General features: G+C 35.6%; 3 protein-coding genes across 8 annotated transcripts; 2 read left to right on the top strand and 1 right to left on the bottom strand.

Annotated features, from left to right (window-relative positions):
• The first annotated feature begins 4,124 nt into the window (after positions 1 to 4,124).
• On the top strand, positions 4,125 to 7,988 carry LOC109242891. 6 transcript variants are annotated; one of them, XR_002070462.1, is made up of 5 exons: positions 4,125 to 4,246; positions 5,318 to 5,391; positions 6,621 to 6,693; positions 6,806 to 7,136; positions 7,231 to 7,988. XR_002070462.1 is itself a non-coding variant. In XM_019409768.1 (2 exons), the coding sequence occupies exon 2, from the start codon at positions 5,386 to 5,388 to the stop codon at positions 5,821 to 5,823; it is 438 nt and encodes a 145-aa protein (XP_019265313.1). In that variant the 5' UTR covers positions 4,128 to 4,246; positions 5,318 to 5,385; the 3' UTR covers positions 5,824 to 6,172. The 6 variants fall into 6 exon arrangements, 1 of the variants encoding a protein (XP_019265313.1); XR_002070461.1 differs by having other exon boundaries at positions 6,618 to 6,693; positions 6,801 to 7,136; XR_002070460.1 differs by having other exon boundaries at positions 4,126 to 4,246; positions 6,618 to 6,693.
• Positions 7,989 to 9,350: 1,362 nt separating this feature from the next.
• LOC109242890 (thaumatin-like protein 1b) lies at positions 9,351 to 11,443 on the top strand. Its single transcript, XM_019409766.1, has 3 exons — positions 9,351 to 10,432; positions 10,679 to 10,958; positions 11,049 to 11,443. Exons 1-3 carry the CDS (start codon positions 9,946 to 9,948, stop codon positions 11,197 to 11,199), a joined length of 918 nt encoding a protein of 305 aa, XP_019265311.1. The 5' UTR covers positions 9,351 to 9,945; the 3' UTR covers positions 11,200 to 11,443.
• A 125-nt stretch (positions 11,444 to 11,568) lies between these two features.
• Positions 11,569 to 19,345, bottom strand: LOC109242889 (DNA-binding protein BIN4). Its single transcript, XM_019409765.1, has 12 exons — positions 19,144 to 19,345; positions 17,677 to 17,935; positions 17,509 to 17,570; positions 14,342 to 14,567; positions 14,085 to 14,143; positions 13,952 to 14,005; positions 12,989 to 13,106; positions 12,652 to 12,698; positions 12,504 to 12,530; positions 12,215 to 12,290; positions 11,954 to 12,090; positions 11,569 to 11,872 (listed from the first exon to the last, which is right to left on the bottom strand). Exons 1-12 carry the CDS (start codon positions 19,189 to 19,191, stop codon positions 11,777 to 11,779), a joined length of 1,209 nt encoding a protein of 402 aa, XP_019265310.1. The 5' UTR covers positions 19,192 to 19,345; the 3' UTR covers positions 11,569 to 11,776.
• Between the last annotated feature and the right edge of the window lie 5,223 nt (positions 19,346 to 24,568).

The raw sequence follows: 24,568 nt of genomic DNA, 5'->3' as shown, positions 1-24,568 counted from the left end.
TAAATATGAAAAGGATTAAAAATTACACGTATAGAATATTTGTACCAAATGAATGCAAGATATGTATTTTTTTCCACTCGTTTAGCAAGTAATCATAGTTAAGTGACAAATAATCTCATTTTTATTAGCATCTTCTAAAATTAAAATTCTTGGTTCAGCGAGTACAAGTAAATTTTTACCTATGAAAAGGAAGAGGGATTTTTTCATTTCTATACACTATTTGAAATTTTATTACCTTTATTGTCCATGTTTAGTTAATTACCCGGCATAAACAAGTTTTGTTTACAAAATATATACAATCCACCTTGCCTTTGGGCTCCTTCATTAAACGCCCGATCCAGTGCTTTTATCGCATGAATTCAATCCAAATTCGTGAAAATCTGCACATTTACTTCTTAATCAATCACAAACATATTACTTATCAATCATCATTCCTGATCAATAGATCGCAATTTGAATCCATTTATACAACTTACAATTTTCCTTTGACTAATACTACGCAAGATGCTTCTTAATTGAGCATCTTGTTTAATCAATTCATACAGCAATCTTTCGTGCACGTAGCTGTTCAGGAAGAAACAAAAAAAATCTCAGAAAAAATAATTGCTTTTTAGAAAACAAAATCATTCAAAATTGAGAAATTAGGGAGTCAAACTATACAGTTTTTCTGAACATATCTCACATGTGATAATCATCAGCATCAATATCATAGCCTAACGCCTACATTAAAAGTCAATGGCTATAGAAGTAGGTTATCCGAAAGAAATGAGTTTTATATATGTGAGGAAGAAAGAAGAAGGCGAGAGAAAGAAGAAGGTAATCGCTGGTGGTCTGAATTTCTCCGGTAAGGGTGGCAGTGGTGATTTTAGGGAAAGACAAATTTAAGGCAATTTTGATAAAAGGGAGAGACAAATTTTATATGACGAGGAGGAGAAGTAACTGTGGAAGAAAAATATACAACTTAAATACTATTTGATACAAAATTTATACAATATGTCTTTTGTATATTTTGTATCTGATTTATACATAGTAAAAATAAATTTTATACAACTAATTATATATTATACAATTTATCTACACTTATCTACAACTTATCTACAACTTTCACACATTATTTCTACCCAGTTAAATACAACTACAATAACATACAACTTAAATACAAATTTTATACAATATGTCTTTTGTATATTTTGTATATGATTTATACATAATAAAAATAAATTCCATACAACTAATTATATATTATACAACTTATCTACAACCTATCTACAATTTTCATACATTATTTCTACTCGGTTACATACAACTTAAATATAATTTTTATACAATATTGTTCGACTTTCATACAACTAATTATATATTATACAATTTATCTACTTTCATATGTATGTATGTATGTATGTATGTATGTATAAACAGAATACAATTTTTCTACAGTTTTTCTACATTTCGTAAATATAATGTATATCGTGTCTTCTTCTTCTTCTTCTTCTTCTTCTTCTTCTTCTTCGAGTTTCAATCTGAAATTCAGCCAAAATCTAGTATAATCTTCACCAAAACACCCTCAAAATTGAGATATAAACTCCAGACCATATTCCCAATTGTTTGCAACAACACCCAATCCAAACAAATAATGATTTTTGAAAACCCAAATTCGAATTCAAAGCTTCAAAGTTTTCTAATGGCTGTCAATAGTGGAATTGTTGCTCTCTTTTCCTTCGCTTTACATTACTGAAATTAAGGATTGAGAGATAGAGAGAGATGTAGAGAGAATTCCCAATTCTTTGCAACAACATCCAATTCAAACAAATAATATTTTTTGAAAATCCAAATTCGATTCAAAGCTTCAAAGCTTTTTAATGGTTGTCAATGGTGGAATCGTGGGTGGGTGCAAGATACGTGGGGGAGAGGGTGGGATGTGGAGAGAGACACGTGGTTAGAATAATTTTAGGACACTAATTATTATCATTAATTCTCTTAAAATGTACATAAATGGTAATTGGGTATATAAAAGAGAAAACTACCCTCTATAGCCCCTCAAAATTTTAATAGCCCATGTTTTATCCTACTTACAAAAAATGGCCCTTCGGCCCAAACGTATGGCATATAGTAGCCAAAAGGAATAAAAATGACAACATAAGCGCATGTAGCTCAGTGGATAGAGCGCCTGTTTCCTAAGGTGAAGGTCGTAGGTTTGACCCTTACCTGGCGCGATAGAGCAACCCTTTTTTGCCTTTTTAAATGTACTTCTGGATCTGATAAGTATTAGCTAACAATTGAATGAAACATGTAATGCAGGTCATATACGAAATGTCTATTTTTGTATATTTTTTGTACAATAACAGTCTATTTTTGTATATTTTTTATATAATAACAGACTATTTTTGTATATTTTTTGCATAGTGACAGTCTATTTTGTATATTTTTTGTATAGTAACAGTCTATTTGTATAGTGACAGTCTATTTTGTATATTTTTGTATAGTAACAGTCTATTTTGTATGGTGACAGTCTATTTTGTATATATTTTGTATAGTGAGAGCTAATTGTATATAGAATGTATAGTGGCAGTCTATTTAGTATATTTTTATATAGTGATAGTCTATTTTGTACATATTTTGTATAATGACAGTCTGTTTAATATATTTTTTGTATAATGACATTCTATTTTTGTATAGTGACACTATATTTATATATAAATTGTATAGTGACAGTCTATTTGTATATAAATAGTATAGTGACAATCTATTTTGTATAATTTTTGTATAATAACAATCTATTTTGTAGATATTTCAACTTTTTTCATAGTCATCTCCTCTGTTCTTCCTCTCATTGAGAAACCAACCACCGGCGTCCATGGCCTCACAATTGCCGAAAATGGTAACAAGATCGCCGGAGTTTTAAATTTTTAGCCAAAGATCTTCAAAATATTATCTACATATTTACAAAAACTATAAGAGAAAATTAGAGAAAGAAGACAAGGTTGTCTCTCTCGTTGCCTTATGCTACACACTGCTCCTCTCGCTTTCCTCTTCTTCCCTATAGGTTGCTGCTATTGAAATATGTTGATGACATGAACATTTGCAAGAAATATGTCACGAAGAATACTTAATGCTCGGGCTCCCTTCTCAACTGGACCAAGGACACCTTTTCTTTCTCCATTTTTACAATTGTTTTGCTTTTTGTTTTTTCTGTGTTGCTGGTAACATATGCTTGCACACACCCCTTTTTCTTTTGTTTTGATGTTGATTTAACGGGTAAAAGTCCAGAACTTCTTAGATCTGGCCGGTTCTAGGATTTTCTGGCGTTTTGCTGTTGTTTTAACGGGTAAAAGTCTAGATCTTCTTAGATGTAGGATTTTCCGGCGAGGGAATTCGATCAGTGAAGTTTCCGGCTAGCACTTGTCATTATTTTTAGGCTATGACTTGTATGGGTCAATTTGTGGGCTACCGGTTGAAATTTGTTTTGCCCGATGAGCTATAAATGAAGTTCTCTCTATATAAAATGTAATTATAATAAAACTTGAGTAGGAAGGGTAATATAATTTCATATCGTGTATAGGAATGTAAAAATTCCTACTGGAATCCACCTAAAGCCCGTTAGTATTTTGGCCCATAAATTGGTCGACTAGAAGCCCAAATTATTGGATCCACCAAACCAATAAGCACGACAAAAACGGGTGTTGGTGAAGAAGTAAATGGCTTAACAAAGACGAAAGCCACGTTTCCCAAACACAGTGTTACACGTGCCAACGCCTGATAGGTCTATCAAGTCTTTTATTTTTTTATTCCTTCTCTACTTTAACGTTACAAAACGACGACCTTGACCAAAAGCTCCCCACGATAAAAGGAAAAAAAAAAAAATAATAAAGGTTATAGAAGAGTCCAAAGGAGTGGGGCACGTGAATGGAAAATGCACCCTCCGTCTCACTCGCATTTAGCCTAAACCCATGGGAAACTAAAACGGCGTCGTAATAACAGTAACAAAGTCGAAAAGGACAAAAATCAAAATTTCATTTCGCTGAAATTTCATGTACATTTACATTTACGTCCAACGGTACACATGAGAATCGGATCACAGCATCTTATCCGTGTCGCCTCACTCTATAAATACTCTTCCTACTTCTCCCCATTCCTTTGCTTCACTCTGAAAAAGTCCCAGAGAGAGAAACTGTGTTTTGAGAGAGAGAGAGAGAGAGCTTGGGTAGGAGAATAGCTTTGGAGAGGTGGTCTTCATTTCTGTTACTGCGTAAGTTCTTTCTCGAGTCTCTTTAATTTCATGATTTTGCCTCTTTTTTTAAAAAATTATTTTGTTGTAGAAGTAGCTCAGAATTAGGTAGCTGCAATATCTACCTGTTTTATTTGTTTATTTATTTATAATTATGTCCTAGATCTTGAGATATTCCTCGTTAGATTTGGTTTATTCTCTATAAATGTTTGGGGGAGATAAATATCTGTACGCTATGGCTGAATTTGGGAAATTTTACTGTTTCTATACGCCCTATTTTGTCAGTTTTGTAAAGGAGCTTTATTTTTGGTGTAATTTGGAGGTGAAAAAAATGACTTTTGTAATACACACCTAACCAGATAATTTATGAAATTACATGTAAGGAAGAACTTTTGCACTTAGTGCTAATAGAACACTGCAGATTTACTCTAGATGTGTAAATGGAGAGGGTTAATATGATATCTTTTGAATCAAAGACCTTTTATCGTGGCCAGTTAATAGTCAGTTCCCTTGGTTTTGTTCCACTTCAGTTGTTTTTGCTGCAGCACTGCTTGGCACATATCTTAGCACTTCTTTTTTTTTTAAATTATTACTGCTTAGCACATATCTTTCCTTTTCCCTATGAAGTTGTAACACCCATCTGGTGGACGACTCCATTTGTTGGGTTTGGGTGGGGGGTGGGGGTGGGGGAGGGGTAGGGGGGGTAAGCACCTCTCGAACCTCCATTTTTTTATTTTCTTTATGATAGTAGTGCTTGGGCCAGTTTGCGCCCATCAACTATTCTATCGGTTGACTGCTTCCTCCCACACTCAGCCCACGATGGGAAGAAATCACCTATTGTTTACTTTCTCTCCGTTGGGTTTTGAAATTGAGACCTTAAGATTCTTCTCCCCACACCTTTGGGTGCAACCGCCAATTGATCAAGTATTTTATGCTAAGCTTTTTTTTTATTTATTTCCTTTCTAAATTGAGGTCTGCTTAGAGATGATTTTCAATAGGAAAAGATTTAAGATGGTTTTAGTCCTTTGAAATCATTTTATTCCATAACCGTCCCATCAATCTTGACGGATCTCGTACTTGTTGGGTCTACAGAGCATCAGGGAAAGGCAAGTGGGGTGTGCGTATCTTCTCAAACTCAAAGTTAGCTGATCATCTGAACAATGGAGGTACTTGGAAAATCTATGGTAGCAGTGCCTACAAATGTTATATATCTGTCAACTATTCTTGGCCAAGATGGCCCTATCCCTGTTCACAAATGCGATTGGAAATGTGCAAATGAACATGTTTGTGGGAACATGTACCGCTGCCGTCTAACTGGGATGACACACATTTGTGACAAAAACTGTAACCAGCGAATACTGTATGATAATCATAACTCTCTTTGCAGAGTTAGCAAGCAGATTTTCCCTTTAACATCAGCTGAAGTGCAGGCTGTGAAAGGTGTACGGAGGAAGTTTGATGCTGAAAGTTCCCCTTCTGATAGCTGCGCCTTTAAGCGCAGAAGGGATGCACATTTCCATCCATCACCATTTGAGAGATCTTTCACTGCTGTCAGTCCCATTTGCAGTCAAGTTGGAGATGGAATGGACATGAGCTAGATATAATAAATTTCCTTCCTTTCGTCTGTTTTAAAATTTCCTGTCTTTTGGGACAGGAATAAGAACAATTTCATAATTTACATGGCAGACCCGGTTGTCTTGCCATTTGTAGGAGGCACTTATATTGGACAATCCCATGGACTGTAGCTTTATGGTAACTATTTAGGAGTAACAATATTATGTCTACAAACGTTGATGTGCGCTCAAGTTGATGCCACTTGAGGCTTTAACTATATGCAGTGCAGCTATTTGTATAACCTTAACTATATATGGTTTTACTGTGTAATCACTTTAAGTAGTGGCAATTATCCTTTTTCGGGTTGTCAAATGCCTATATTGACTTGCTGGACTTCTTTTGTCGCCTACTAATTACCGTGATTAACTTTGGGAGGTTTATTGGAATCCATTCAGTGGATATATAGTACTTCGTTGCTTTCCTACAGGAACATATAGTACTTTGTTTGCTTTTACAGGTACTTGCCCCATCAGATGAAGAACACTCTTTTCAGTGAGCTCATTAAAGCTCACCTACTTTTATAGCTTTAACTTCCTACTTGTTTGGCAGGTTTTGGAGGAGAGCTCTATTTTCTTTCATACCTGTTGCATTAGTCTCGTCTTAATTCACTTTTAAATTTTGTTCATACATGGCATCCTAAAAATGATTTTACTTTTGCAGGAACTCAAGCATTTACTGTGAGTTGAGATATAGCTTGTTATATTGAGGATTTATTATTTGTCTGAATTCATTAGCAGAATCATGAGTTTCTTACTGAGTTTGTTCTTTCTTTATTCAGCAGATCTGTGCTCTTCCACGTGGTCTGAAGGCTGAACAACTAGAACCAGTTACAAACCTTGAACTCTTGAACATGGGTAGGATGTGGATCTAACAAAATCAGTTGGTTTTTGCTAACCACGTTAAAGCGTAACTCTGTCCTGCTGTAGCATTGTCAGTAATATCTTGTCTGATATTGTTGAAGGAAAGTCCTATTTGGTTGAAATGGCTTGGAGTCAGAAGTCTGGTGTTTACTTCTGCCTATCTGTATCTGCTTTTTCTGATAGTGTTACCTGAAGAAGAATCTTTAGCAGCCAAATCAAGGGGTGTCTGCTAACCACAATAAAATGACTAGCCTGCTGTTCAATTTGCTCCTCTGTTATTGCGAAAGAAAGATCCTGTTTGGTTGAAAGTGCTTGAAGTCCAGAGGTGTCAGGCATTGATCCACTAATAATTAACTTTCTGCCTTCTGATAATAACTAGTCATTTGTGCCTTGCTGCCGATATCGTTTTCATGTCATTCAGAAAGGCTACACATGCTGTATGTTCCCCATTTCTTTGTGCTTTGAATTCTAAATTGGCACTTCCAATCAGTGCAGTATTTGCTTATATGCTGCATTCTTGCTACTTTTCAGGAAGGCAAGGTGAATGGCAGTGACCAGAAAAAGTCAGGTCTCTAGCTGTAGCTTAGCCCAATTTCGTTTCAGGCAATGTCAGTGCGATCGGTTGTGGTGAATTATAGGAGTCATCATACGAGTCAAAGATGATTTCCACTGAAATGTCCTCTTGGAAAACGATCAACATTTGTATCTGATATTGATCACTCGGGGAATGCATCTTTGTCAATTGTGTATGGCTATGGAGATCTATTGCAACAAAGCTCCCTTGAGAGCTTCCTGTTCCACTTGGTCAGTGGCTAAGGAGGCATGCCTCACCACAATCTGATTGGAGTGTTGTATGGATTGAAAGAAACAACAATCTCAAGGCAAAAATAGGAACATACTAGCCTAAACATAGATGCATTTCTTTGTTAGCATTTTGGTGCGAATTCAGCTTTGTACATGATGCAGATGCAATGATTGAGATCCGATAGGGTGTTTGCAGTCTGTAATTTCCTACATAGCACTGGCAGTGTGCGAGTTTTCCATTTATAGAACATTTCTCATTACTTATTAAAAAGTGCTTCTTTGTCAATATCAGCTAGTTTCATCTGATTGGCTGGTGATCTGAGGCTGCTCTCATGTTTATGTACGTTTCTCCTTGAGTTATTCTTCCATTTTTGGTTCTAACCTGAATATTGTAGTATCTGCTGGCTTTTCATAGTGATGGAAACAAAATACTTGAAGGAAGAATAAAGGAGTTCATCAATTATAATTGCTAGTTATGCCCCTCATATTGATTGTTTTGGCAACTTTTTCTTCGATTGAATGACAATCAGATATGTAATTATTGGAATAATTGTTGGAGATTCAAATGATGGATATGCAATTGTGATAACTTATATGTTGTTTTATATCTCCATGAATTTAGGAACTTTTGCTTGCATTGTATTATTTGATTTACGTCCCGAAAATAATAACATTGTATTATTTGATTTACGTCCCGAAAATAATAACATTCGAGATTATGTAGGATTATACACAAAAGAAGCACATTCGAGATTATGTAGGATTATACACAAAAGAAGCAGGAAAAGATGTTTTCTAAGTTTGATGGTTTTGATCATTTGTTCCCGGTTGTCAGAGCCACCAAAGACCACAGTAAACTACTCTCTACAAGAGAAGTGTGCTCTCTTTCAGTAATTTTTGCAGCATGTTATTTTTATTTTTATTTATGATTAATACAGTGTATGAAATCCTTGAATAGATCATGAAATTGACTTTGCTGCCAGTCCAAAACTACCTCCATTTTAAATTGGCTATTGGAGTTGGTTGAGTTGGTACGATCTGCCGACATCCACTTACAGTGGCAACAAGAAGAGAAGAGAGCCCATTTCCATTTAATTCAAAATCATATAAAAAGACCAAGGAAAGAAATTGTTCCTGCACAACCTAACCAATGACATGTTGCTTCCTCGCAAATTCACTATGTTTATAAATAAAAGGGAGCCAACGGTTCACTAAGAAAAATAATTAAATGAAACGTCAAATTATATCCAGATTCAACCCATATATCAAATCATGTCAAGTTACTATGATTACGATAGAACAGAATGATTATATAAAAAAAATTCTTGTGCCGAGGGTCTATCGGAAATAATGTGTCTCTCTTCACAAGATAGGGATAAGGTTTTTGTACACATTACCCTCCCCAGATTCCACTTATGGGATTCCTCTGGGTTTATTATTATTGTTGTTGATCATATAAAGATCTTATGTATGTCTTAATAAAAATATTGTAAAATGTGTAATATAACTAAAAGAATACAACAACAACCCTGCCTATTGGAAACAGCCTATCTATCCTCACAAGGTAGGGGTAAGGTCTGCGTACACACTACCCTCCCCAGACCGCACGGTGTGGGATAAATACTGGGTATGATGTTGTTGTTGTTGTTGTTGTTATTGTTGTTGTAATACAACAACAACCCAAAATAATCCAACAAGTGGAGTCTGGGGAGGTAGTGTGTCCGCAAACCTTACCCGGGTAGGGAGGCTGTTTCCGAATATAATTAAAAGAATATCTTATGTAAAAATGTACTATATAAATTCATCATGCTTAAATGATAATTTTTGTGCAAATGACACGTCATATCATATACTACTTGTTGCTTTGACGCATGGATAGAGAGCAAGCAAATATTTTCCAACCCAAATGTGCAAGTCATTGGTTAGTATTGCAAAGGAATGTTAGTGTCTCAGTGACAATTGGATCCTACAACGATTCCAATGTCTATTATGGTAAAGCTTAAGCTTGACACTTTGTTCCACACTTAGTAATGAAGACTGGTTGTCTATATTTTCTTGATTTATTTTTTTAATTTATGGGAATCTAGATACCCTTTTCATATGGTCTAACCTTTTTGAAGCGCTACAAACAAACCCGATTCTTGATCTGATGATTCTATATCCTTTTCATAGACATGCATCCTCGTAGTTGCTAAAGAAAGGAATTGCCTCTTATTGGGGCCATCCAAGATACAAAGAAATGCTAAATCCAGAGGTGTGATGTTGCAGCTGATGAATTAGCAAAGCAACTTAACACTTATGGATTTTGTATCAAATATGTAGAATTTCTTTCCACCTACAAATATGATAGGGTGTTCCATTTTTGTATTCTAAATTCCCCCTACACCTACCTCTATCTCCCAGAAGAATAGGACACAACCATAGACTAAGGACCATAATAATATGCTTGCCATAGCTTCCTGGAAAAAGTTTTTAATTTCATTGCTTTTCTGCGCGTTGTTTTCTCATTCTTTTGGCAGCACTTTCACCATTACTAACAATTGTCCTTATACAATATGGCCTGGTACACTGTCTGGTTCTTCATCACCTAAACTTTCCACGACTGGCTTTCAATTGAATGCTGGCCAAAGCGTCAGAATTCCAAGTGTCCCAGGATGGTCTGGTCGAATTTGGGCAAGAACTGGCTGTACTTTTGATGCGTCAGGTGTTGGCTCTTGCCAAACAGGTGACTGTGGTGGAAAGCTCGAATGTGATGGCCTTGGTGCCACACCACCTGCCTCTCTCTTCGAGATAACTCTGGGTGTGGGAGAGGCTAAAGATTTCTACGACGTCAGTATTGTTGATGGTTACAACCTGCCAATGGTTGCAGCTCCACAGGGAGTCCATGGAGGATGCAATGTCACTGGATGTGTATCCAATCTTAACATGGGTATGTTCTCCATGTAGTTGTTTACTGAATATGATTAGAAGATTATTTCATAGCAATGACGTTCAGGCCACCTTGCACGCACCTTGACTATTACACCGGGTATCTGCTACCTTCCCACAACACAAGCACCGAGATATAATGCCTGCCAAGACCTAGGCAGTTCATTGACTAACATCTTTGGGTGCAAATATACTAAGAACCATTTAACAGATAAGACTAACAGATATCTATTCAAAAATCTAACAGGTTGCCCAAAAGAACTTCAAGTGGTGGGTGGAGATGGAGATGGAGATGGAGATGGAGAAGGGAATGTAGTAGCATGCAAGAGTGCATGTGAGGCCTTTGGATTAGATCAGTATTGCTGTGCCGGAGAGTTTGCCAATCCAACAACTTGTCGTCCATCATTCTATTCCAGCATCTTCAAGAGAGCTTGTCCAAGGGCTTATAGCTATGCATATGATGATGGCACCAGCACTTTTACCTGCAAGGCTGACGACTACGCAATCAGCTTCTGCCCCATGAACGGGTAATGTTATTGTGTATATCTAATTATCCATACACTAGATCTTATGCTTTCCATTTTCCCCTAATCTACCACTATTGAATTGTGAAACAGGGTAAGGAAACCCAATGGTGGAGAAACAACTCCACCTATTGAAGAAAGTAAAATGGAAAAGTTCCCAGGGAGAGTTTCATCTTCAAGCATTCTCCTTCCATTCCCAATGCTGATTGTGCTGTTACTTTTCAGCACATATCTCCAGACATAAGTCAGAACAGCACAAATCATGACATGGTATGTCATTACAAGAGAACATTTAAGGAATGATATCTGGAGAAATAGTTGGGCATTCCTGAGGAAACTTAGAGCAAAACCATACAAACAGCAACCTGTTTAAAGTAGGCAGTATCTTGTATTTAAACATTCTCTTTACTTGTTTTTAAAGTATCACATTACGCACTAACAAAATGTAGAAAATCGGATGAATTGCTGTTCTTTGTTAAATTGAATCAACACACATCTAAAATTCACCTGTAACGTGAGAAATGCAAAGGAAAAGCAATCAAAATCCAAGATTAGAGTTCGTCGATGAAAGAACCTCTAAACGAAATATGGTGGATATTTAGGGTTGAGATGGTGGATTTTCAACTGCGATTTGAAAATCTTGCAAATAAAAAATATGATCTGGTCAGTACCAATATTCTTGTTTTTTATGACTACTTTTATAAGCTCTTATAAAATTTATTACAAGTATTCGTGTAGACAAAGCACAGAAAAACAGGAAATAAAAAGAGGAAAAGAAATGAGAATACATAAAGTATGAATGAAATATGTACAATCATATCTTATTTTTTGCTCTTGCTTTTCTTTGGTGCTTGAGGTTTCTTTTTAACTTTATTTGGTATCTTCACTCCCTTCTTGCCCTTCTTTTGTTCCGTAGCCTGCAGAGACAGCTTGGATCTCAATATATGACCTAGAAATTGAAGCAACTCTCAGCGGTAAACAAAAAGAACAAAGCATACCGATGCTTTTTTAGCTTTCGCTTTGACATTTCCATTGATCTGATGATCAGCATTCTCATTCTGGTCACCTTGGGAAGCTGGTCTTCGCAAATTTTCAGCCTCCTCGTCCGAATCAAATGTGAAACCATCAAGAGTCCCTATCAAAGTCAGAAGGATCGATTCAAATTGGACTGTAAATGGCTTAGTTCCCAAAGTGAAACACTAGGAGGACGTTTGACATCTACTTTCTATAAAAGCAGATATTTCAGATAGAAACTTGACCTTCAACCATGGTTTCAGCTTCGTAAACATTTGATTGTGGCTTCAGTTGTATGAAGTCATTCATGATGGCCTCCACCTGATCAGAGAGCACATAATCATCAACTAACAGCAAAAATCTTACTTATTTCTAAAAGTTCTAGGACATGCTTTGATAAAATGGAAAGTAAAATGAGAGACGAGTCATAAACCAACGCCAGAATAGCAAATCTAAAGTTAATAGTCGTCTCTCCACTGTTTTCGCTATGGATAGAATAGCAGATTAATCAGTAAGCAAGCCAAAGAAACAAACCTTTGCTTCTGTCTGTCCAAAGCTTACCTACAAAAGAGCACAATTTTATTAGATATAGATTTGTGAAGGTGGGTGCGTATGTGCGTGTGTGTGTATGGGGGAGATAGGTAAAGACAGCAGAAAATTGCTAGAGACAAGAGCGCCATACCACACAAAACGTCCTGGAAGGCAATATTGTCGTTTTATATATGGTTCCTGAGATATAAAACAATTGAAGCATTCAGAAAAAAGAAAATCCAGAGTAATAAGATTACAAGAAAACTTTCGTGGAAATTGCTAGTACCCAGCCTAAAGATGAAAATGTGGTTGTGTTTTCATGTGCTTTAAACATATGGGCTAGTGATATGATAGCATATTGATTCAAATCAATAATTTTTGTCATGCTAGAACAATAATGATGTTCATTGTTTGAAACATATTAAAAGCAACCACAAAAGGGACTTGCAAGAAATTGGAAAACAAAGGTTTCAGAAACATGTTTATACCTTTCAAATCGAAAAGCATTTCATGTTTTCCTGATGGACCATCTGAAATAACTATCCTCCCAACAGCACCCATATCACCACTCAGATCTATGGAATCACCTTCACACTCCACAAGTGCCTATGTCAAGAGAGGAATCTAAAGTGATGCAAAGCTTCACAGGATTAACAGAAAATAACAAGGATTGGAAAAAGAAGAGACAAAAGCAAAAACAAGTACAATATTAATAATCCTTTAATTGTACCAACATCCAACTTGTTAAAAGTTCCATACAAGTGGCAACCTGCTAATGCCTAAGCACAATTCTTTTATTTATTCTCGATAATGGTGTTGCTAGCTAACGCACGTCTCCATTAATCCACCGGATACCTGTTATCTCTCACCATCACAAATAAGGTAACTTTGCCCACCAAATGATTAGGCAAATGGGAAGAATTCAACTAGTGCCATCTAAACGATAAGAATTCAACTAGTGTCATCTAAACGACTTTGTTTTGGACTTAGTACAGTGAACTTTTTAGATGCCAAACTGGAATAAGCCACCATATCCTCTTCCTCTGACATTTAGACAAATAGTTCTCAGTTCAGGAGAAAAACTGAAATGGGGTGTGCCCTCAGGGTTTTGACTAGTGGAAAGCGCAACACATGATGTGTGGGTTAAGTGCACATCACAGGTTCGAACCCCGCCACAAACAAAAGCCTCGTCTTTAAGTGGAGAAGCGTAGAGGAGCGGGCCCATGATCCATAGTGTTTTGATCAGTACGCCAGGGGTGCACTCAGGGATTTCGTCGTTATCAAAGGACAAAAAAACTGAAAGGGGGTGAAAACTAGGAAACTCTGGTCTCTGGACTTATTAGCAGATTTGAGAAGGAAATTTGCTGAAAGGAAAAGAATAAAGAGAAAAACAGACAAACCATAGTAATAACCTCCACACAAACATAGTCACTACACCCTGCTTACTTTACCTTTGTCCTTTGTACTTTCTCGGGAAGCACCAAAGGCAGCCTTGAAGTTGACAACTACACAATGATCATAAAAGTGAATGAGCGAACAGTCAACATAACCAAAGATCCATCAAGGATTACTAAAGTTTCTCACATTTGGTACACTTTGTTTCTCAGGAATATTTTCCTCCACAGCATCCACGTCTTCCTTCTCTATACCATTTCAAACAACAAATTACAAAGAAAAATAAATAAATTTTCAGGAGGACCAACAACTCTTACAAGATAAAGAGAGCAAACCCTAATTTAAGCTTAAACAGACACTTCCTCCAAATATTTTGAGATCCATTCATCTCTTATATACTAAGTTATATGGTTAGAATGTTCAGAAACCAGAAACAGCAGGCTGACCTTCCTTTAGCTGACTCTCTAATTTTTTCTTCTTTTCCGGATCCTCTTTCTTCAGCTTTTTCTTTGGAGATTTTGATGTGGAAGGTACATCATTTTCTTCTTCTTTTATAGGCTTAGCATCGTGTATAAGCAACTCTTTATCAAGGACTTCCTCCACTTTTATGGAACTGCCATCATGAGAAGATTCAGAATCCGATGACAACGTCAAGACTGAATGACTAGGTTCCTGCATGAACCAAAATTATGCTTGAGATAGAATTAAGATCACTACCGTTAACAGTATTCGCATTAAAGTTATCAATAAAATGTATGGGAGAAGACTGTGTCAAGCCAAATGTCGCTAAACTTCGGGCAACTGATCAAAAGGTGGAAAAGAGATGCCAATACCATATTGTGATAATTTCCGTAAGGATGGCTAAAGCAAATCACCACTTGCAGCAATTGCCAAAACTAATAACAAGTACTCGTACTACCTTTTACTGATACCTAGAAAAAGAAAAGTGTTCATGTGACTCCAAAAGATTACATTGGGGAAGGATAGAGATATGTCAAAAAACAATTTTTTAATAATAGTTTTTTTATAGGAGAGATATGTCAAAAGGTTTTAATCTGCACAATTTAGTCCCAGAATAAATTCCGCATAGAGTAGTTATTTCAAAATATTACAATCTGCCTAGTTAACGATTGCACCATTCTAGCATCGGAAAAGGGTCAAATATGCCTCTCTACTATGCGAAAAGGATCACATTTACCCTCCGTTATACTTTCGGTTCAAAAATACCCTCGACGTTAATCTAATGGCTTAAATTTACCCCTCTTCCGTTAGAGCTGTCCAAAGTGGACACCCAATCCCATATGTCACTATAATTTGATGACATGGATACCACGTGGCATGCCATCTCATCGGCCACAACTCATGTTACCCCCTCCCTTCACTTCCTCTTCCATCATCTCCTCTCCTGTTACCACCCTTGCCAGTTGCCACCATCACCACCATTTTTACCACCTTCAGCTCTCAGCCATACATCCTTACTGTAAGCATGAGAAATCAACAATTCTAGCTTACAGACTCCAAAAACGATACCAAATCCTTGGAGCAAAATACCACAAGAACTATGCAAAACAAAACAAACCCAAAATAAAAGATCACTAAGTATCAGAAATGAACAACTCTATTGTAAAACTCCTGAAATGGTACCAATTTTTGGAGAAAATACAACTAGAATTATGCAATAGAACCCAAAAACAAAAAATTTATAGCTCATAAGTTGACACCTCCAGCACAAAAATTCCAAAAACGGTACAATGCTTGGAGAAATACTCAACTACAGTTAGGCAAGAGAAAACAACAAAAAAATTGATTCATAAAGCATCAGAAGTTCACAACTCGGTGAAAAACTTCAAAAATGGTACTCCTCCTGTTCCAGTTTATGTGAACCTATTTCCTTTTTGGTTTGTTCCAAAAAGAATGATTCTTTTCTAAATTTGGTAACAATTTAGTTTAAACTTACAATTCTACCTTTAATGAGAAGCGTTTATAACCACACAAATACTCCGGGCCCCTTTTTGACTTGTTTTGGACCACAAATTCCAAAAGTCTTCATTTTTTCTTAAACTCCGTGCCCAGTCAAACAGGTTCACATAAATTGAAACGTAGGGAGTACTAATTTTCTAAGTGGGTAAAATATAACAACCCAAAACAATAGTTTTTCCAAGCATCAGAAGTCACGAGTCTTATGTAAAATTTCCTAAGATGGTACAGGTTGTTGAAGAGAAATATAACCAGAATTAGGCAAAAGAAGACACCAAAACCACAGATTTCACTTGGGAGAATACTTTTTGACAATTCTAGTGTTAAAATTTCTGAAGTAATATCAATTTTACGAAGAAAAATACAGCTAGATGTGTAGGAAGAGCCTATCATAGAGTAAAGGTAGAGGTGGTGAAACGGTGGTCGTTATGGTGGTGGTGATGGTCGCGATGGTGGTAAAAGGAGAGAAGGTGCTAGAGATGAAAGAAAAACTGGAGAGAGGAGGTAACATGGGTTGGGGCCGATGAGATGGCATGCCACGTGGTATCCATGTCATCAAATTATAGTGCCATATGGGATTGGGTGTCCACCTAGGACAACTCTAACGGAAGAGGGGTATATTTAAGCCATTAGATTAAGTCATGGGTATTTTTGAACCGAAAGTATAACGAAGGTTAAATATGATCCTTTTCGTATAGTAAAGGACATATTTGACTCTTTTCCCTTCTGTGCATACTAAGAGGTTTGAACTACCTAGGTTGTTCCTGAAGCCTAGAACAGTATTTCCACCCAAACTTAACTGCTAGCTAGTGGACATCTTTTGCTTCATAAGGAGAGAATACTATCAAGAAATATATTAAGCTAAACTAGATATGCATTTTCAGGCTACATCGCTGTCATTTTCCGGAGTAAACGCTTACAACAAAAATTTTAGGAGAATAATTGCTCTATCAAAAAACTACTACAGTACTGATAGATCTAGGCTCTTTTAGCCATTTACTCTTCGTTTACCAGAAAATGACTGAAGGGGAGCCTTGGCGTAACTGGTAAAGTTGCGGCCATGTGACCAGGAGGTCACGGGTTCAAGCCGTGGAAACAGCCTCTTGCAGAAATGCAGGGTAAGACTGCGTACAATAGACCCTTGTGGTCCGGCCCTTCCCCGAACCCCGCGCATAGCGGGAGCTTAGTGCACCTGGCTGCTAATGTTACCAGAAACTGACTAAATATTTGACTGACAGGCTGTTGAAGTCCCTATTCTCTTGATTCTGGTGCATTGATGTCTATCAATGGAGCAATTATTGACTGCTCCATCTCCAAAGTATGACTGGTATAAAGCCACCAACAGCTAGGGGCATAAATAAACATAAAAGCAAAGATCAAGGGTCTCATTTAAGCTGCATACGAGCAAACACATATCATCAATGGGAATCGCAAAAGTCGAACAATATAGTGGCTTTTTTAGCATTCTTTAAGTATTACACTCACTATCCATATATTCTCTGTCAATGATAAAAGTGCTAACGAACTTCTACCTCAGCTAAATGCAAACCTTGACCCGGAGTTGGAGGAAAACTTCTACGACTGATGTTAATTCAGTAAATTAAAGAATAATGACAGCTGATAGAAAGCTGCTTACTTTATCTGTGAAAGCCTTCTCCAATGCTCTTCTCTTTGTAAATACCTTGTCCGTGCTTTTTCCTGTATCATTGGGAAGGAGAAGATCTTTATTGGTCCTATCATCTTAAATTTCTCACTTCCAAGCTGATGCAGTTGAATCACTTGGTAGAATGGATTAGCTATATACCTTCTATTTTACTCTGATTTTCCTTCTTTCTCTTCCTGGTAGGTGTGCGATCTACTTTTTCATTTTTAATTGGAGAATTTACTTCAGACATCTTGTTGAGTTGACATTCTTGCCCATCCTGACTGCTTTTGGCCTCTGAAAGAGATGCTTTATCCTTCTGAAACAGTTTACTAAGATTGATGCTATCCTCATCATCACTTAGAGGGCTTTTATCTAACGGAGATTCAGATCCGGACGATAAGGTTATCTGAGCAGGTGCCTGCTTGAATTTAACAGTAGATTTCTTGGTTATTGCCAGGAAAATGGAACAACAGCAAACAAATAATAACTAAACAACGCACACGCTTTACGTACATGGAGAATGAATAAACTTCAAAATAATGGTCTTATACTTCAATAATGACACTAAATTATCAACCTGGACAGGAATTAACACCAACCAAAAGAAGCTGGATCGGATGCAGTGGTGGCGCCACGAATTTATAAGGGGATTCAGAAAAAAAATGCAAGAATTGATGAATATTTAATTTGTTGAAAATCATATCTATTCTTTTCACCATTTAATTTGTTTCATTGAATGTAGTCCACAAAGAGAGGCTTCTCAGCCACTCCCTCCAGTCCATAATAAGTGACCAATTTGCTTTTTTATTTTGATCCAAAATAAGTGTTCATTTATATAATCAAGAAAAAATTCAATTTGTTTTTCCAACATTACCCTTATATATGTATCCCTAAAAAGTCATTTACTCCTCACACTTGAGAAGAAAAGTAAGTACTACTATAACTATGGTGCAACATTTAATGAAGGGTAGTTTAGTCACACTAACTACTTTCGTCCAGAATTTAGTATTTTCTTATGGGTGTACCAAAAGCAAATTGGTCACTTATTGTGGACCGTAGGGAGTATTACTGGACCACTCTATGTTAAGGTGACTACTCATGGCCAACAAGCATAATAGTTTGTACTTTTAATCCCTTTGCCACTACAGTAGAATCTTCCCTTATATGTCAATGAAACTCAACAGTTATATATGACCCAAAAAAATCTCATTTTTTCCCTATTTATGCAGTATAATAATTTTTCGATGCAGGGGGTTCTGCCTTGGCTCTACATAGCTCCGCCCCTGAGGGTGTGCAATTAGGTAATAGTGAGCGAATCACTCCGGTCTGCACCTAATTCCTTCAGCTTGACCTCTATATCTAGTTCAGAAAGCTTTTTTCATTAAATATATATATAAAAGTTAGCACCTATTAACACAAAGGTACAATGGGTGCATTGTTTACTACATCTATGTACTTGAATCCAGTTCTGCCTAGAAGCACTCTGGAACATTAATCCGAAGTGATAGCAACGTTACATTAGCAATCAAGAGAGGTTTAAACAGAAATTCATTGCAGAAAATCGATTCAGAGCACTGCACAACGAGCAAAAATGTATGAATTGCAAGGTAAACAAAACATAGATACCTGAAAAGAGCGAAGCCAATCTGGAGATTCTTCTCTTGAGTCGCTCATTTTTTTGAGGTTTTGACAACAATTTCAGTGGATGTTAAAACCCTCGCCTGGAAAAAAGAAGCTTGAAGACTTCGGAGCTTAACAGAAACAGGTTGCAATGGACAGAAAAGTTAAAACCTTTTACTTTTTTCTTTCTTTTTCTTTTGACCTTTTGACCAAAGTCCATCTAATGTTTACTTATAATGACAATTATAGCAAGTGCAAATTGAATAAAACATTTTCAGATGGATTAAAGTAGACTAACATTGTTATGAATTTATTTTCCCATCAGGTAATTTAACTTGTTATATTTGCTTTTTATTCTGATTTATCAATCAATGCTAGTATTAAATATAGTTAAATTCATATAATATCATTTATAGTCGGTTAGGAAAGTCACCCTGTAATGAGAATTGGTGTAATTACTGTGATAGTAATTACACAGACTAGTAATTATACAGTTGTGTAATTACGACGACATGTTTGTTTGTCATAGTGTAATTACAATATAATTACAAATTTATTGTTTGGTTGCACAAGTGTAATTACACAGTTAGATTAAATTTTCAATTAAGTAATTATCAAAACTTAAAGGTTAATATAATAAATATATGCCTATAAATTTTTATAAGTATAAATGATATTATATTTTATATTTAAGATGTATATTTTTTGGTGAATATACATTAATGTAGTAATCATATATTTATAACTAATATTGTAAAACTATATATATATATATATATATATATATTAAACTAATGATGTTTGGGGCTAAGTGTTGGGCTGTTAAGAACTCACATATCCAGAAGATGAAAGTAGCAGGAATGAGTATGTTGAGGTGGATGTCCGGGCACACTAGGATGGATAAGATTAGGAATGATGATATTCGGGAGAAGGTGCACGTGGCTCCCATTGATTACAAGATGCGGGAAGCGAGGCTCGGATGGTTCCGACATGTTAAGAGGAGAAGCCCAGATGCTCTGGTAAGGTGGTGTGAGCGATTGGTTGTGAAGGGCACGAGAAGAGATAGAGGGCGGCCTAAGAAGTATCGGGGATAGGTGATCAGGCAGGATATGGCGAGGCTTCGGATTTCCGAGGACATGACACTTGATAGAAAGATGTGGAGGTCAAGTATTAGAGTTGTAGGTTAGTAGGTAGTTGAGTCTTACCTTACTTCGTACCTTTGTGTGACTAGTCTGGTAGGGTTTTTGTCTAAGACAGCTAGTGGCAACGTTGTGTCTTACTTTTTCGCTTTTCAGTGCAGGACCTATAACCTATTTACTAGCTATCGCTTTTGCTTTGCTTTGTATCATTCTTCGATTTCATGTTGTTCCTGTTTTTCCTATGAATTCTATGGCGATAGTAATATTGTCTCCTTTTGTCCTTTTGTTTTCTTGAGCCGGGGTCTTTCGGAAACAGCCTCTCTACCCCTTCGGAGTAAGGGTAAGGTCTGCGTACACACTACCCTCCCCAGACCCCACTAGTGAGATTTTTACTGGGTTGTTGTTGTTGTTGTTGTAATAATAATATTTAGTTTAGATACTTACAAAAAATAAAAATATACGTTGTGTAAGAACAAAATGGAATTCATGTTTGATAAAATAAATTTATATTTATAAATATAATATCATAACATTATTCAAATATTTGACAAAATTAATCTATTAATTCTAACTAAAAAAATGAACAACATGCAATGTGAGCCAATACTACTAAAATAAGTAAATTGGAACCATGAATATAACACAATTTCAAAATTCAAAAAAAAAAAAAGTTTATTATATGACAAATTCCAACATAGTAATAGTAAGTTCTAGTGAAACTTACGATTAGGAAACAGGATAAGTTTATAAGTTATAACCACATTCAACAACGAAATTTCACTTTAATTGCATCACTCATTATATGCCAAGTTTGTTAATGACCCATTATTTCTAATATTAGGAGGTGTAGTTTCAAAAAAATAGAATAATAAAATAAATAAAAAATAAAATATAGCAATTACTAGAATCACAAAAAGTAAAGATAGAGAAATAAAAGATAAATAATGTATAAAGAAAAATATATTTTAAAATTTTAAAAGAATTAAAAAGTAAATAAATTTAAAAATTAAAAGAATAGAAATAAAAAGCTATAAAAAATAAATTAATATAAAAACAAAAAGGAAAGAAACTAAAACGCAACCTTGTAATTACACAGTGTAATTACCACCAATTCTCACATCCCCTTACACCCAAATCCATTTTCAAGGTGGAGAGTGTAATTACACCCCTCCAATTACACCAAATTCCATGCTGACCAAGTAATTACTTGGCCAAACAAACATGCCAAATTATGCAATTACACCCAAATCCATTTTCAAGGTGGTCATTTATGTTATGGCCGTTTTACATAAACAGTCATTCCGAAGAGTTCCACCTCTTCAGTTTTGAGCTCAACATTGGCTATAAAAACCAGTCCATTCTCTCGGATTTTTCATACTATTTTCTGAGTTTTCCTCCTTTCTTCTGCATAGTAAGTTCTAGTGCAACTTAAGATTAGGAAATATAACCACATTCAACAACAAAATTTCACTTTAATTGCATCACTCATTATATGCCAAGTTTGTTAATGACTCATTCTTTCTAATTTTAGGAGGTGTAGTTTCAAAAAATTGAATAATAAAATAAATAAAAAATAAAATATAGCAATTACATGGAATCACAAGAAGTAAAGATAGAGAAATAAAAGACAAATAATGTACAAAGAAAAATATATTTTATTTTTTTTTTAAAAAATTAAAAAGTAAAAATAAATTTAAAAATTAAAAGAATAGAAATAAAAAGTTATAAAAAATAACTTAATATAAAAACAAAAAGGAAAGAAACTAAAAGGCAACCTTGTAATTACACAGTGTAATTACTTCCAATCCTCGCCTCCCCTTGAGAATTGGAGAGTGTAATTACACCCCTCCAATTACACCCAATTCCATGCTGACCAAGTAATTACTTGGCCAAACAAACATGGCAAATTGTGCAATTACACTCAATTACACCCAAATCCATTTCCAAGGTGGCCATTTATGTAATGGCATTTATGTTATGGCCGTTTTACATAAACAGCCATTCTGAAGAGTTGCACCTCTTTAGTTTTGAGCTCAACATCGACTATAAATACCAGTCCATTCTCTCAAATTTTCCATACGATTTTCTAGAGTTTTCCTCCTTCCTTCTGCATGTTTTAACTTCAAAGAAGCAACAGTAAGTGTGATTTGCTACCAAACTTTGTTTTCGTTGAAACACCGGGGTTTGAAGTACCACTACACCAGTGTGTAATTCGTTCTATCCTGGGAGGAAATAATCCACAACCTTGAGTACTAGGAGGGGGGTTAAATTCCTTAAGGAAACACTGTGAATTCAGTGGGTTCGGATTAACTTCTTATTCGTTTATATTTCTGTTTATAAGTTAGTTTATTTTCTCCAAATTTATTTTACATATACAGTAGACTAACACATATAACATCATTTTAGTGTAGCATTACATATAATCATATTGGATTATCCCTTTTATACTTTCATCTATAAAAGCATTTAAAAAGTAGGGAAACGATCCAAATTTATTCTTGAATTCTAGGAAATGAGTCAAATTTATCTAATGATAATAATAATAGTTGGGGTCAAATGTATTTTTATTGGTTCAATTTAGTAGAAATGGCGTGGGGTAGCCACTATTTAAGGTGGTATTTATTTTTTATCCAGCAATTCTAATGTTGAGCAAAAATAGTCACTATTTTATTAAAATTAATATAAAAAGATATTTTTACCCTTTCTTCCCAAACCCTCGCTTCTCTCTCTGCATCGAACTTGAGAAAGACCCCCTGACAACATTAGCTACTGATCATCCTCTCGGACATCAATAGTGTCCCAAATCTCAAACACAACATTTAAGACAGTGAAAAAGAGTGAGATCCAGAGAAAAAGGAGAGGAAAAAAATCTCTCTCAAAAGTCAGAAGAGAACGAGAAAGAGCTGACCATTTGATAGAGAAAACAAAGAAAATGGGATTAATGGTTTCGAATTCCTTACTGATTTTATAAGCCTCTCATTTTCTTTTGTATCTGCTTTCAGGAGTTGAATTGCTTGGTTTCACTCATAATAATCACAACATGAGAGGACGTGACTTTTGGTTTTCTAAAAGAAGTGACTTTTAGATTTTCTTAAACAACAGATAATTAGGAAAAATATGATAAAAAGCCAAAAAGTTGAGGACAAAGATAATTGTGTTAAGGACATGTAGTCCTGAAGTCCTAAAGTTAAATTCAAAAGTTAAGGACATGGTCCTGAACTTAGAGTTTCAAGTTCAAAAGTTAAGGAAATGTAGTCCTGAATTCCTAAAGCTAAGTTCAATAGTTAAGGACACAAGTTCAAAAGTTAAGGACATGCAGTCCTTAACTTACAGTTACAAGTTCAAAAGTTAAGGACAATTGGTCCTTAACTTTGATTTTCAAGTTCAAAAGTTAAGGACAATAGGTCCTTAACTTTGACTTACAAGTTCAAAAGTTAAGGACGCTTGGTCCTGAAGTTTGAGTTCCAAGTTCAAAAGTTAAGGACATGTAGCCTTGAAGTCCTGAACTTAGAGTTACAAGTTCAAAAGTTAAGGACATGTAGTCCTGAAGTCCTGAACTTAGAGTTCCAAGTTCAAAAGTTAAGGACATGTAGTCCTGAAGTTAAGTACAAAAGTTAAGGACATGAGCAGAAGGGTATTTTCGTCCGGGCAGTTAATGTTTATTGAAGCAGTGGCTAAAGACTAAAGACATTTTAAACGGTGGCTTAAAAGTAAATACATGTGTTATTAGTGGCCAACCGTGCACTTCCCCCTTCAATTTATGCCGTTTATTCTCAAACGGCATAAGCTTTGATCCGAACTCATGGGCCCTTTGGGAAAATGATCAAATTTGCCCTTCACCTATGCCAAATGGTCCAGATTTGATTGAGATATTTATTTGGAATTTTTATATTCCTATGCACTGTATGAAACTATATTACCCTCCCTACTCAAGTTTTACTATAATTATATTTTATATACCAATTACCATTTATGTACATTTTAAGGGAATTAATGATAATAATTAGTGTCCTAAAATTACTCTAACATATCTTCCACTCCCCACGTTTCTCTCTCCACATTCCACCCCCCTCCCCACGTATCTTGCACAAGAGAGCAGCAATTCCACCATTGACAACCATTAAAAAGCTTTGAAGCTTTGAATTCGAATTTGGGTTTTCAAAAAATATTGTTTGTTTGGATTGGATGTTGTTGCAAAGAATTGAGAATTCTCTCTACATCTCTCTCTATCTCTCAATCCCAAATTTCAGTAATGTAAAGCAAAGGAAAAGAGAGCAGCAATTCTACCATTG

The sequence above is a fragment of the Nicotiana attenuata genome, unplaced genomic scaffold (assembly GCF_001879085.1).
Source record: "Nicotiana attenuata strain UT unplaced genomic scaffold, NIATTr2, whole genome shotgun sequence".
NCBI lineage: Eukaryota > Viridiplantae > Streptophyta > Magnoliopsida > Solanales > Solanaceae > Nicotiana > Nicotiana attenuata.
This window is presented reverse-complemented; position numbering and strand designations above follow the sequence as displayed.

Excerpts from the sequence above, each read along its gene's own strand:
- LOC109242891 (XM_019409768.1), top strand. The coding sequence starts at position 5,386 with ATGGAGGTACTTGGAAAATCTATGGTAGCAGTGCCTACAAATGTTATA.
- LOC109242890 (XM_019409766.1), top strand. The coding sequence starts at position 9,946 with ATGCTTGCCATAGCTTCCTGGAAAAAGTTTTTAATTTCATTGCTTTTC. Across the intron at positions 10,433-10,678 it reads TGTATCCAATCTTAACATGG|GTTGCCCAAAAGAACTTCAA; the intron begins GTATGTTCTCCA and ends AAAATCTAACAG. Across the intron at positions 10,959-11,048 it reads AGCTTCTGCCCCATGAACGG|GGTAAGGAAACCCAATGGTG; the intron begins GTAATGTTATTG and ends ATTGTGAAACAG.
- LOC109242889 (XM_019409765.1), bottom strand. The coding sequence starts at position 19,191 with ATGAGCGACTCAAGAGAAGAATCTCCAGATTGGCTTCGCTCTTTTCAG. Across the intron at positions 12,531-12,651 it reads CTTCCAGGACGTTTTGTGTG|GTAAGCTTTGGACAGACAGA; the intron begins GTATGGCGCTCT and ends GCTCTTTTGTAG. Across the intron at positions 12,091-12,214 it reads AGCTGAAACCATGGTTGAAG|GGACTCTTGATGGTTTCACA; the intron begins GTCAAGTTTCTA and ends TGACTTTGATAG.